The sequence below is a fragment of the Carcharhinus amblyrhynchos genome, chromosome 13 (genome assembly GCF_965287045.1).
Source record: "Carcharhinus amblyrhynchos chromosome 13, sCarAmb.v2.hapA, whole genome shotgun sequence".
Taxonomy (NCBI): domain Eukaryota; kingdom Metazoa; phylum Chordata; class Chondrichthyes; order Carcharhiniformes; family Carcharhinidae; genus Carcharhinus; species Carcharhinus amblyrhynchos.
In genome coordinates, this window is record NC_137336.1 from 55,056,543 (window position 1) to 55,069,911 (window position 13,369).

Genomic DNA, 13,369 nt, shown 5'->3' on the forward strand with positions numbered 1-13,369 from the left:
GGGACCAATTTAGAGTGTGACTTTAAAAGTTGGACTAGTTGCACTCTAATTCAGTCCAAGTGACATTTCAATAGATTGTGTAGTCATCCATAATTAACCTACCTTTAATGGCATTTTAATTTGATGTTTTAAGTTTCCTTCCTGCTTTGTGTTAAAGTTTTGGGCAGTTCCCCTCCTTTTGGGAGCTTCCTCTTGACTTGTCCCTAAGTTAATTTCATTTTGTTTATTTGGTTGGGCACCAAAACATGTCCATAATTAACCTATCACAATTTCTTATTTGCATACAGGTTGAGATAAACCAGAAGTTGGTCCATAATTAACTTACCATAATCTCTTCTTTATGTACTGATTGAGATATAACAAAGTCAATTTAGTTTTGTTTTCATTCCTAACTCTTTTCTTGCATAATTCCTTGACATGACAGTAGGACCTATTATTCATTTTAAGGAATGGTGCTTATGAATCACCTGAGGAGGCAGTGATCAACCACATTGTGTTTTGACTTGTTCTAACTCTCCTGCTCCTGTCAACATTTGATATTTTGGTGCCTGGCCTTCTTGTTATCAAATGCACAAAAATGGAGGGACATTTTGGGTTAATTAGCTTTCATCAGACCCTAAATATTTATGACTGAAGGCCCATTAACACTTTTTTTTCTCTCCATAGATGCTGCCAGGCTTGTTGCGTGTTTACAGCACTTTTGCTTTTTCATTTTGGGTGTATACAAAAATAATTGGTTTCTTATTGCAGTTGATTTATAAAAGTTGCAATGTGTTATGTCCCTGCCATTAGATGCAACATTCTCATAAGATGACTTTGGTACATTGACACACCTCAACAAGTAACCTTTTATTGTTTTGCCAGGCATGCATTACTGCTGAGTGTAGGCTGCTGTCTTTTTCTCACAATAGATGACTGCACCTTACTACTTTTTACAGCAGGTGCAGACCATCTCTTGATAGTTGAAAAAGTCAGAAATGCAATTTGTAAGTAAGACTCTTTACCAATTGAGCACCATCACTTATTTCCCATTGCTTCTAAAACTCAAATCTGCACTAGAACGTAAATGAGGTGGATTGCCAAGTCTGTAGACTCTGATGTTCCACAAGGAATATTGCCATCCTTGGGCCAGTTCAGCTCTGTGAGTCATAGTTCTTGATAAATTTGATGCTTATTAAGGAGAGGAGGGCATGGAATCTCATTCTTACGCTAGAGCCGGAATAAACCTTTTCTGGGTCAGCTAGTTCATTAGCAGCCAAGGCCATCCTGCTCTCCTCCAACAGCATACCACCATTTGAATCAGTAAAGACCACACTCAGATGAACCATTGTGGTGTTTTCACTTCCCATACCTGGCATTCTTGTGACCTTTTAGAATTAGATTTTTTCCTCAGTGAGAAATCAGAGTTTTGGACTGTTGGCCTTGGCCTATTAGAACCCAGGCTGTGACTGTTTAAGTGCTCATATGACTTGAACAGATGCATAGCCTTTATTCTCTGGGCTGACTTTCAAGGCAGGTCACAGATTTACCTGATTCTAGTGGAAGCAGAGGTTTTAGGATTCCTGATGACACATTGGGACCCTATGGATTTCATTACTGGAACCTAAGAAAAGGAATAAAGTAGAATGGAGATCTCTCCACCAACACATTATTCTGACATTGTCCAACCTGTGTACAAACTCTCCTTCCTCTGCTCCAATGTGGCAACACCTGCACCTCAAATCATAAAGCAAGTAGTTACTATTGACTTTCACTAGACTTGATATTAAAGCCAGAGTGCCAGAGAGAAAAATGTAGTGCTGTTCCCTTAGAGGCCAAAGGTTAAATTGAAGTTCAGAGTGGGAGGGGGAAATTGAAATTACAAGCAACAGAGATGGACCATTTATAAAAGAGAAATGGACATTGCAAGCATAGTTGATAAAAATTTCCAGAAAGGACGTGGATGAAGCAGCACCAATGCAGTCATTGGCACAATACTCAAAATCCTAGGAAAGGGCTTCAGTCAGAGTATTCAGCATATCGACAAAAAGTAAGGCATGGCCAAAGCCATGTTGATTTCCATAGCAGGATCTTTGATTTGGAGGAAGTGAAAAGTATTTTGAGGTAAGAACCAGTTTAGCCAGATAGAAAAGTACAGTCATGATTAGAGGTTGATTGGGCTACTGTTGAAAGCAGAAATGGGAGGCCTTCAAGTTAACTGGTGGACGTTTTGAAGAACAAATGGATAACCATTGTGAGAAAGAGGACTGGAGTATCAGAAGAATGATTGAGATAGGTGAGTAAATAAGTCATTAAAAGTTATTTATGACACTTCCTTAACTCTGGAAACATGATGGCAACCTTAATTTTTCTGGGTATGGACAGATTGCACAGGTTCCAACAATCTTTCATTCACTGTGCTTATGTAATCAATCATATTGCCAGTTCTTGAATTTCCTGAGAAACCTAGGGGTAGAATCTCAACTTGTTAATGGCAAGGAGTGGGGCCAGTGGTGGGGGGTGGGGGTTTGGGGGGGGGGGGGGGGCGCAAGGTAAATGCAGATCTAGCATGGGCCAGTAAAACCTCAAGTTCAATGAAAGTCAGTCTGTTTTCATTGTCAGCCCATTTCTAGGGAAGAAAGAGCAAATGGCTTGGGTCAACAATAATTTCTACCAATTTGATCCAAAATTGTTTGCTATTGATTGATCAGAACAATATATCAAGTCAGTTGAATGTACTTTTTTTTTCTGTGGAGTATAATAGTTTTATTTCTGTGCAATAGGAAGATACTAAATGGCCTGCCGACTAAAATTGGTGTGTTTTTTTTTTCTGCGTTTGACTACGTCATCTTTGTGCCTCCCTGAATGCTTAGTTGAAAGTATAACCATCTCTTACTTGTACTAAATTCAAATCTATGAAATATGAAAGGGAAAATAGTCACAATTTATTTGATAAAATAATGCTTCTATCATTAGAGTTTGGTCTCACTTCAATCAGTTTCATCAAAAATATTTAACATTTGTGGAGAATTGGGCAAAACAGCAACTTTTTTCTTTAACTGTGCTCTTGGGATATGCGTGGTAAGAGCAAGTCAGCATTTCTTATCTGTGATCTGTCTGTACCTCTTACAGGAGTTGAAAAAAAAAAGTGCCACACAATTGTGGCACATTTTCTCAAGGGGTTTTCCTCACCAACTGAGAGGGCTTGTAGGACCATAATCACAATCTCTAGAAGTCATTTGCCCACCTCTCTGCAGTGGTGCTACGTATATTAGCCATGATTAGAGTAAAGGATAAAGAGAAGACAGATAAGTATTGCACAGTCCTCATGCCAGGCAACCTACACTGCACTCCTCAGATAAAAGAAGTGTGCTGAGGAATGCATTCCATTAAAGATGTCCCTGGATTCAAAAAGATCCCAGGTGAAATTCACCTTGGTGCTTATTTACTAGATCATCCAATGTGTCAATATAAGAAATAACACCAGATCAATAAGGAAACGTAACATCAAGGGGTATAATCCAGAAATATCAATGAATTATGTTCCCATGTCATTAACGTCCGTGGAGTTTAGAGAGGCCAAAGCCTTAGTAGAATTGTCAAATGTCTTTGAGGATCCATCATACGTAACCCTCAAGAGTAGCAAGGTGTACTGAATTCTGATGGCTTTCACACATCTTCTGGCTTCAACCAAACCTCTATCATTGCTGAGAAGTCCTGGAAGAACATGACCTTCATTCTACCACAGGGCAAGGCATTGTCTGGCTTCCAATAATCTTTGGCAATTTCTGAAGTTATGAAAATGCATACTAATAGGCCAAGTTGCTAATTATCCATAGGCCTCAAAGACAGGATGCAATGTGCCCCCTTCAAGTTTAATACCCCCAGCTTTTGTGTCAAGATTAAGAAAATGTAACCTAGCTGTTGAATTTAAGTGGGTGCCAGTCCTCAACTTCATTTCCGTATGGATGTTCTTCCTCTGGCCCCAATTATCCAGGTCACTCAGAATATCTGACATCATGTAGCTGATTTTTCAAGGATTGTAAGCAAGCCTCAAATGAGGAAGCTGCATTTGCGACAGTAAAAGTTCTTTCCTCTGCTTCATTAAGCTTCTCATAAGTACACAGGTTCACTGGTGTCCTGTACCAATAAGCCGGGTTTGGGTCGATAACTTTAATATCGGCAGTCATCATCTGCAATGCTTTTGACAGCACCGGATCAAGAACCTGCTCACTAACCAAATGGCCATATTGAGGATTCGGCTCCAACCAATTGCCTCTGACTGCTTTTTTTATCTCGGATTTTATTGATACTACTTGGCCTTTTGTGACCAATTCTTGACCAGAAACCTTCTAGGGACATAGCATAGGGTTTTCACTCCTGATTAGGCAATTATCAGCTGGGCAGCACGATAAATGGAAGGATTAAAATTTTGAGTAGCATCAGAGCTCACGGGAACACAGCTATTCCCACGTGCGCATCACGTGGCCCAGGAAATATCTTCTGTTTTGATCTGAACACTATACAGCCATGAGTTGGTGTTGATTTTCTCAAGTATATGAAGGTAGGAAAGCTGTCAATTCCCATGGGCCTGTCAGATTCTGATGGCTGTGATATCTGCTGCATTGCATTTACCCTGAAGCCTTTCAACTAAAGGCTTCAATGAAGTGGGTTAGGGAAGACCACAAATCATAATTGTCTATTGTGTATGACCAGATCTAAGCCTGGAGATGATTTTTCCAAACAAGACTGGATTTTGAGTATTTGCATTATTTTGATCAATGGGTGCCAATCTGTTTAATAGTTGGACTGTTTTTCTGGTTGGTGTGTAAACCAATCTGTATCATAAAGTATAGAGATTTGAGTAGAATTAATTTAAATGAATAGATTCTTGGCTTAGTGATATAGATGGGTTGTATCTCTGATTTGATGGTGTTCTCCTTCTCACCTACTCATGTCAGCGTTTGATTCTAGCTTACGGAGGAAGTATGTATTTTTATAATTGGGTCCATCTGTACTAAGGGTGTAAATTCAGGTTACTATGGTGTGCCTGTTTTATGTCAAAAAAGTAGCATTGTGGACACTTGGTGCATTCGGCCGTTCTGTGTAATGGTGCTTAACACGATTGCTGCAGACTTAAAAGAATCAGGTACTTACAAATAACTATGAAAAGATAATGGTTGTCACTAGCTTCAAAAGCATTTGGTGTGCTGTGGAAAAAGCGCAACTTAAAGCATAGCATTCCTTTGTCCCAATGGTTTTTTTTATCAACTCTAGAAAATAGACACTTCATAAACAAAAAAAACTAAATTTGATAGCTTTCTTGAATTGTTAAGATTGCAAGATATGATTTTTAATGAGCACCAAAAGAAAAATGAGAATGTTATATTGCTGTATACATGTTTTTAGGAAGTTTTTTCCACCATGCAGGGTGCAGAGGGGGGCCATTAGAGTAATTCCCAGTTAGAGGTAGAATTGTGACTCGGCACATTAAGAGAAACTTAGAACACTCCCAAGTCTAAGTTTTCTGATCTTTGTAAGAAACAGTGGAAATACTAGTGTGATACAATGAAGTGGGTTAGGGAAGACCACAAATCATAATTGTCTATTGTGTATGACCAGATCTAAGCCTGGAGATGATTTTTTCCAAACAAGATTGGATTTTGAGTATTTGCGTTATTTTGATCAATGGGTGCCAATTTGTTTAATAGTTGGACTGTTTTTCTGGTTGGTGTGAAAATCAAATCTTGTGAAAGGTGCCTATTTTGGGACCATAGAGTGAGAGTGACTTACTGGACTAGTTTTAATCATCTAGCAGGATTGAAGAAAATTTTCCGTGATGGTTATCTCTGAATTGACCTGTGGTTTTTTTTAATCTATCTTCCCCTCCTGCAGGAGATCATGTGATTTTGGGTGTGGAGGAGAGAGATTGTGATGCACAAGATGTTGCAATTCAGTGGGGCAGGTTGAACAGACCCAATGGTAATTGTTTGTATGTCTGTGGGGGGTGGGGGCATTCACACAACCCAGAGTAAAATTTACCTTTATCAAAATCCTACTGACTCTTGAAGCACCTTTTCTGAAACATTTAAGCCTGCTTGAGCTTCGTTTTTGTAATTAAAGGAGAGTCAGTTTCTTTAATTCCTTGAAGCCTTTGACCCACGGATGTGCTTGCACTACAGGGACCAGAGCAATTCAAGAAGATGTTCATTACCATCCTTTCTTGGGCTATTAGGGATGGGCACTAAATGCTGGCACAGCCTTCAGCTGTGAAAGAATAAAAAAAAGTAGTAGCACCTTGGTGAACCTCCTCTGCTTCCTTTCTCTGGTATTTGCATCTTTTAAAAAGGACATCCTCCCGAGCTGAATGCAATGTTCTGATTGTACCTAAACCATTACATTTAATTGGAGTGTGTGATATTAAAAAGTTTTGAATATTTTTCAACTTGAATATTTTTTCAAAAATGTTTAACTTGTCCTCACTTTTTAAAAACTATTTGTCTCAACTCATGAGTGGCTATATTCTCAAGTTTGATCATTTAGTAATATGGTGTTGTTAGGTTTTTCATTTCCAATGCAGTCTTTTAAACACTAGTTTCATTTTTTTGCCTGCTTTAGATTCTGATTCTGTACTGGTTGACTGTCGTTCTTTGGATAGGTTACTTTTGGGATTCATCGAACCCTACAGTGCAGAAAGAGGCCCTTTGGCCCATCGGATCTGCACCGAACAGAATCCACCCGGGCCCTACCCCCATATCCCTACATATTATACCCACTAATCCCTCTAACCTACGCATCCCTGGACACTAGGGGACAATTTCTTAGCATGGCCAATCAACCTAACCTGCACATCTTTGGACTGTGGGAGGAAATCGGAGTACCTGGAGGAAACCCACGCAGACACGAGGAGAATGTGCTAACTCCACACAGTGACCCAAGCCGGGAATCAAACCCAGGATCCTGGAGCTGTGAAGCAGTAGTGCTAACCACTGTGCTACCATGCCGCCCACATTTGATGCCAGTCATCACAGACTACAAAGAGGGTATCTATTCTGTTGCACAGGATTGTATGAAGGTGTTGCTGAGTGCCAAAGTGGTCCTGTTTTCAATGGCGGGACAAGCAGCCATGAAACAAACTGACAACAGCCAAAAAGAATTGTTATCTCTATATTGGGCTCTTTGATTACTTCACATTTTTAATGATCTGTGTTCCGCATGGCTGCGTTGTGTACACAGTATGTAATATGAGAATTCCAAGAGAATCTTTTTCAAATTACATAATCTTGTAGAATGAGTCATGCACACAGATTATTGGACAAAGACCTGATTTTCACAGTCTTAAACTCCAGGCTAATTGTATTACATAACACACTGGTGTCAACCCTCCAAAGTACTCCAGCAATGGCTTCTTGTGTCTCCTCATCTTTACTCAAGACTTCTTGCAGCCTGGTCTTTGGTGTCCTATTTTTAAACCTGTGGAAGACAGTCTAACGCATTCTGACTGGATTCATTTCAAACTTTCAATGTCTATAGTTATGGGGTTTACTGTTTTAGTTCAATTACAATATACTGTAGTTTGTGACTTTGGTATTTCAGGAGCTTTTGTTGAGAAGTTGATAGATGATGCAGCAAATCAGAGCTCGCCGCCATTGTATTATTCATTTCCAGCCATGTTTTTGGCTGTACAACTGAGGGAAAACGCACTGGTGGGATGGTTATTCCCTTATCCTTCACCTCGATTGTGCCACGATGAAGGTCAGTCATTTGCTCATGCTGCCTTCATTTTGGTCAACCAATAAAATGGTATTGGCAAAGCTCTGGGTTGAGCTTTTGACTGGTCATCTTGGGGCATTAGTGAACCAGATGGATTTTTACAATAATCCACAATCACTGAGAATAACTTTTAATTCAGGTTACGTGAATTGAATTTGAATTCCGTGACATCTGCCATTGTGAGATACAAAGCCCTCCAAGGGACTGATTGTTTGCTTTGGTTGGGATTGCTGTCACGTTTCCTTTGATTAAGTTAATCTTGTTTTTCATGCTGAGGGTTAGCAATTTAGTATAAATTGGTAATATTCTCTATCTTTCCATTGGCTGAGACAATCTTCTGAACAGATTGGTAGTCCATATGTACTGTGATTTGACTTGTAATGTACACACACTGGTTTATAATGGGTTTTATAATTTCATCTTGTGTATGAAGAAGTAACAGTTGAATGACAGCAAATAATGCATCTTTCATAAGGATGTAAACCAATAACATTGAATGCTCCACTTCAACTCTGGATCAAGTTACTGTTCTGAAGGCTGTTATTTGGAGAATGTACGAACTATAAATGTGTATGCTGGTAACTCCCTCCTAGTTGTTCAGAATTGCTCTTCAGTTGCAAAAACAAATTCCAAAGTTGCTTGCTCACTGAAGAGTCAGTACTTCTTCAGTGCTATGAATACTAAAGTTTAGATGGTCTTTTCATGTGCTGCAGTAGAATGCTGCAATGAGATGATCTCACTGGACCATTTTTGTTTTGACAGTGGGTTTTTTTTTGTATGTTTTCAGAGGTCCAACCCACATCCATTGGCTCAGTTCTTCTACGCAGATAAGGAAGTGACTCAAGTGATGACTGAACTGAATAATGTGAATCTACACAATGACCCCCAACAATATATTGTACAAATAAATAATCTTCGGACCAGACAGGTCAGTAATTTTAGATTTGTGCAGACAATCTTGTATGGTAGAGCTAATCCAACTTTTTTTGTGAACATGCCAGAAAGCACATCGTGCTGACCATTCAATGGAGTACACCATTCGTTATGTTGATTAGTGTTTTAGTGCATGCAACTTATTTTGGGCCAAACAGTATTCCAAATGAATATGTTAATGGGAAATTGAAATACTTCCCAGTATAAATCTAAAAATAATAAAATCCCAGATAGAGCATTTCTAATGGTGCCTCTTGAACATCTCTGTTGGATCTAGTTTGGCAAATACATCAGAGGTTACATGTTAAACATTCAGATCTTCATAGGTCCTCGCTAGTTAGTATCATGTTTTTCATTCCTCTTTCATCAACTAGGTTTTTATAATTTTATTATTTCAGTTGACATCAGGCAAATAAGAACAAGAACAAAAATCTTACATCAATTCAAGTTACTTTGTCATAAAGTCAGAATAATCACGATACAGAAGGCAGTTATTTCGCCCATCAACTCCATGTTAGCCCTCTGTAAAGCAATCAGTCTTTTTTGATTTTAAAAAAAGTTGGAAATCAAAAACAACTGAATATCAGAAAATCAAATTGTCTCCTTGACATTCAGCAGCAATATCCTCACCAAAACCCCTCCTGGTGAACCTGAACTGGACCAGCCATAGAAATACTGTGGTGAAAAGAGCAAATCAGAGGCTGGGATTTCTGTAGCAAGTAACTCGCCTCCTGACTTCCCAAAGCTTGTCTACCATCTCCAAGGCACAAGTTGGTGAGATGGAATACTTCCCCCTTGCCTGAATGAGTGCAGCTCCAACAACCCACTAAGTTTGACAACATCCAAGACAAAGCAGCCTTTTTAATTGCCTCAATCTACGACCTTAAACATTCACTCCCTCCACCACCAATGCACGATGACAGCACTGTGTACCACCCACAAGATGCACTGCAGCAAAGCCACCTTTGACAGCACCATCCAAACCTATGGCCTGTACCACCTGCACAATGACCCCCAAAAATACATTGCAAAACTAACTAATCTTCAGACCCAACAGGTCAGTGACTTGAAATAGTTACAGTGGCTTGAACTTGTGCTGACAATCCAAATTTTATTTTTGATCTGCCAGAAGCAAATCATGTTTATTATTGAATGGTAGCTGCAGAGGAAGTACACCATTGGTTATATTAATAAGTCAGTTAGTGCATGCAACTTAGTTTTGGCCAAGCAGTATTCCAAAAGAAAATGTTAATGGAAAACCTAGAAAGACCAGCAGAGACATGGGAGTGCCACAACTACAAATTTGCTTCCAAACAACACACCAGCCCGATTCGGAACTAATATCAGTATTCCTTTACTGTTGCTGGGTCAAAGTCCTGGAACGCCCTCTTAAACAGCACTGTACCTATACCATATTAGCTGCAGTGGTTTAAGAAGGCAGTTCACTACCAACTCCTCAAGGGCATTTAGGAATGGGCAATATGTTCTAGTCTATCCAGTGATGCCCACATCCTGTGAAATCATAAGTTTAAAATAAAATCTGCTGGGTCTGTGCTACTGCAGAGAACATCTGAAGGAAAAGACAGATAAGTAGGTGAAACCTTCCACAAACCTTATTTTAGAATGGAAACTTACCACTCTAGTTTCAATACCAAGTTATGAACATACAGGATAGAGTTAAGGAGCCAGTACGTTGAAAGGCAGAAGGCCACAATGTATACTCATAAATACACACCAGAAAAGTCATCTCCGTCTCACAATGAGGCTACACCTTTTGTGTGGTGCCAAGAAGAAACCACAATTCCTGTGGGTGGTGCTCTTTTAAATTATGATGATCAGTTCTTGTTCACCAAACACCTAACCTAACTGCACAGTACCTCTGTTAATGTACATCAGAATGGAATAACATGTTTGTGATGGCACAATACAATATGTTATTGTATTAAGTAGATAAATATCCATTTACCAAATGGTAATGCAGCAAAAGACATTGTGATTCTCATTAGTGTTGTCATACTTAAGTATTAATACTAGTTTCCACTTTTACCTTCTCAATCCCCCCTCTGCCTCGAAGCTTCCCCGCTGAAGTCTTATGTGCAAGCTTCATTGAGCATCACCTGTGAAACTTATCCTGGTTTATCCTTAAAGGAAGCTGCATTTCTAACATTGATATATGTCCTACCTGTTTAATACTAATGTACCCAACAGATGAAAACTAACCTAACCTCTGGATCTTTAGACCTGGCTTTTTGTGGCTGAGGCAAGTAGCTCGTCAAGAAATTTCTCTGCTCCGTGCACCTGCACTGGGGTAACAAGTGTCCCAGATGTCACAATTGGCTGGAGCGGCAGGTATGGCATAGTCGAGCCTGCTGCCCCAGACACAGATTTGAGATAGTCACACGGACAGCCGAGTGCCAAGGCAGACTGTTTAAAAGGCCTTCCTTGTTTTTCTGTGACTTTTGTCTCAATTTTCTAACATGTTGGTGAGGGGACATCTCGTTGAAACCCAAGCCCATATATATGCTCCAAACTTTATTTTGCTCTGTACAAAAAATTAAATATAGTTTGTCTCTTGCTTTTTATTTCCTACTTTGCTGGCTGAGAATTCTTCAATTGATTGGCTGATCAATCTCCCTACAGTCTGCTCTGTTCCTGGGCATCACAATGCCCTATAGAAGGACAGTAGAATAGGGGAAGCTGCACTCTAGCTCACAAACATTGAACAGGTTTTAACAACATCACTGATGAATGCTGTTCTTATGCTGCTGACTGCAAAATCTGTATCGTTAATGTCTGAATCTTGAATATGTGACTCTGGTCCCTGGTGTTGTGGGACAGCAATGCCAACCACTGTGCTGCCATTATCATTCCTATCGGAATCAAAAACTTAAAGATGTATTTTCCATGTATGAATGGGAATTCCCACAGGACAAGATTTCATATTTTAAGACTTTTACTGTAACAAGCAAATTAAAATCAAGCACTCCTTACCAGGAAACTAATGCACCAACTTTACATTAACTAATTAGTTCAATCGAAATATGAAGCACAGAACATCTTTACTTTATGCATGTTCCTGACTAATGGGTAGCAATGCACAATTAAGTCTCAATGTACTGGCTTCCAGGAGGCTCACTGCTCTGAACTTCTGATGTCCTTCAAAGGTATTGCACCCAGACAGATTATGTCAAAGCATACTTCTGTCAGCAAGGCCCATCCAACCAGCGACTCCCCATTCCTTAAATCTCAAGCCCATCTGCCCTGTTGCCTTCCTTTTGAACAGAAAAACAATTTTCACAAGCAATCTGCTTAGTTATTAGAACAAACACTGTTCACTCTGCTCTTCACAGCAGAAGCTGCTGCTTCTCCCCCACAGCAGTAACTTTTGTCTTGCTGTATCCAAAATGTAGCTGTTCCTCTCTGTCTCAAGGTGTGATTTGATTTTCAGTAGGTTTCAGTTTGGATGAAGTGAACCATCTCCAGCCAGAATTAGTTTGATCAAAATCTTTATCAGGACATTGTGTTTTACGTTCAGTTGAAAGAGGCATTTTTAAAAACAAAACCATTTTGTAAAGTCCCACGTTCATTAAAATTGTTAAAGCATTTTAATAATTTTGGGGTGTTACCAGTATACTGTGTAATGCGTAGTATTTGAGTGTAAACAAGATGTGACAAGTGCATTGTAATTGAAATTTTTTCATGATTTCAAAGCATGAAAATGAACAAGTGTCAAAGTAACAAAAGCTTTAACACTTATCGAACTACTTTCAATCTTGTGGAATATAGTTAGTTGAATTTGTTTGACAAGACAGTATTCCACCCCTTTTGAGATGTGAATGTTTCATAAAGTGCAAAATAATTATTGTGCTATCCACTGCAGAAAAGCCCAGCTCAATGAACGCTTCTTTTAACCTGCAGTTGTCTGCCTTTGCCAGTCGTCATATCACTAGATATTGGTGATTCTAACTTATGCATTGAAATCTCATGTCACAATGCTCACTGGTTTTACTCATCGAGCCCATATGACTGCAGGGTGTGGAACACCCATTTGGAATCTATAATTAGAACATAGAACATAGAACATTACAGCGCAGAACAGGCCCTTCGGCCCACGATGTTGCGCCGACCAGCTTTTTAAAAAAAACAACACTAACCCACTAATCTAAACCAATCCCATTTCGTCCATAAACCTATCCACAGATCTCTTAAACGCCCCCAAACTAGGCGCATTTACAACTGCAGCTGGCAGGGCATTCCAGTCCCTCACCACCCTCTGGGTAAAGAACCTACCCCTGACATCAGTCCTATAACTACCCCCCCTTAATTTAAAGCCGTGCCCCCTCGTGCTAGCTTTCTCCATCCTAGGAAAAAGGCTATCACTATCCACCCTGTCTAAACCTCTAATCATCTTATATGTTTCAATAAGGTCCCCTCTTAGCCGCCTTCTTTCCAGCGAAAACAACCCCAAATCTCTGTCTCTCCTCATAGGATCTCCCCTCCATACCAGGCAACATCCTGGTAAACCTCCTCTGCACCCTCTCCAAAGCCTCTACATCCTTCCTGTAATGTGGGGACCAGAACTGCACACAATACTCCAAGTGCGGCCGCACCAGAGTTGTGTACAGTTGCATCATGACGCTGCGACTCCTAAATTCAATCCCCCTACCAATAAACGCCAAGACAC

The 13,369-nt window shown here is 39.8% G+C and overlaps 1 protein-coding gene across 1 annotated transcript in view; it reads left to right on the forward strand.

The window, feature by feature from the left end:
• LOC145351916 (lateral signaling target protein 2 homolog) overlaps positions 1-13,369 on the forward strand; it is a 48,351-nt gene that overhangs the window by 11,380 nt on the left and 23,602 nt on the right. Inside the window, exon 2 of the mRNA XM_080201703.1 lies at positions 8,540-8,680. Coding sequence (XP_080057829.1) covers positions 8,540-8,680 — 141 coding nt within the window. The remainder of the gene's footprint in view (positions 1-8,539; positions 8,681-13,369) is intronic.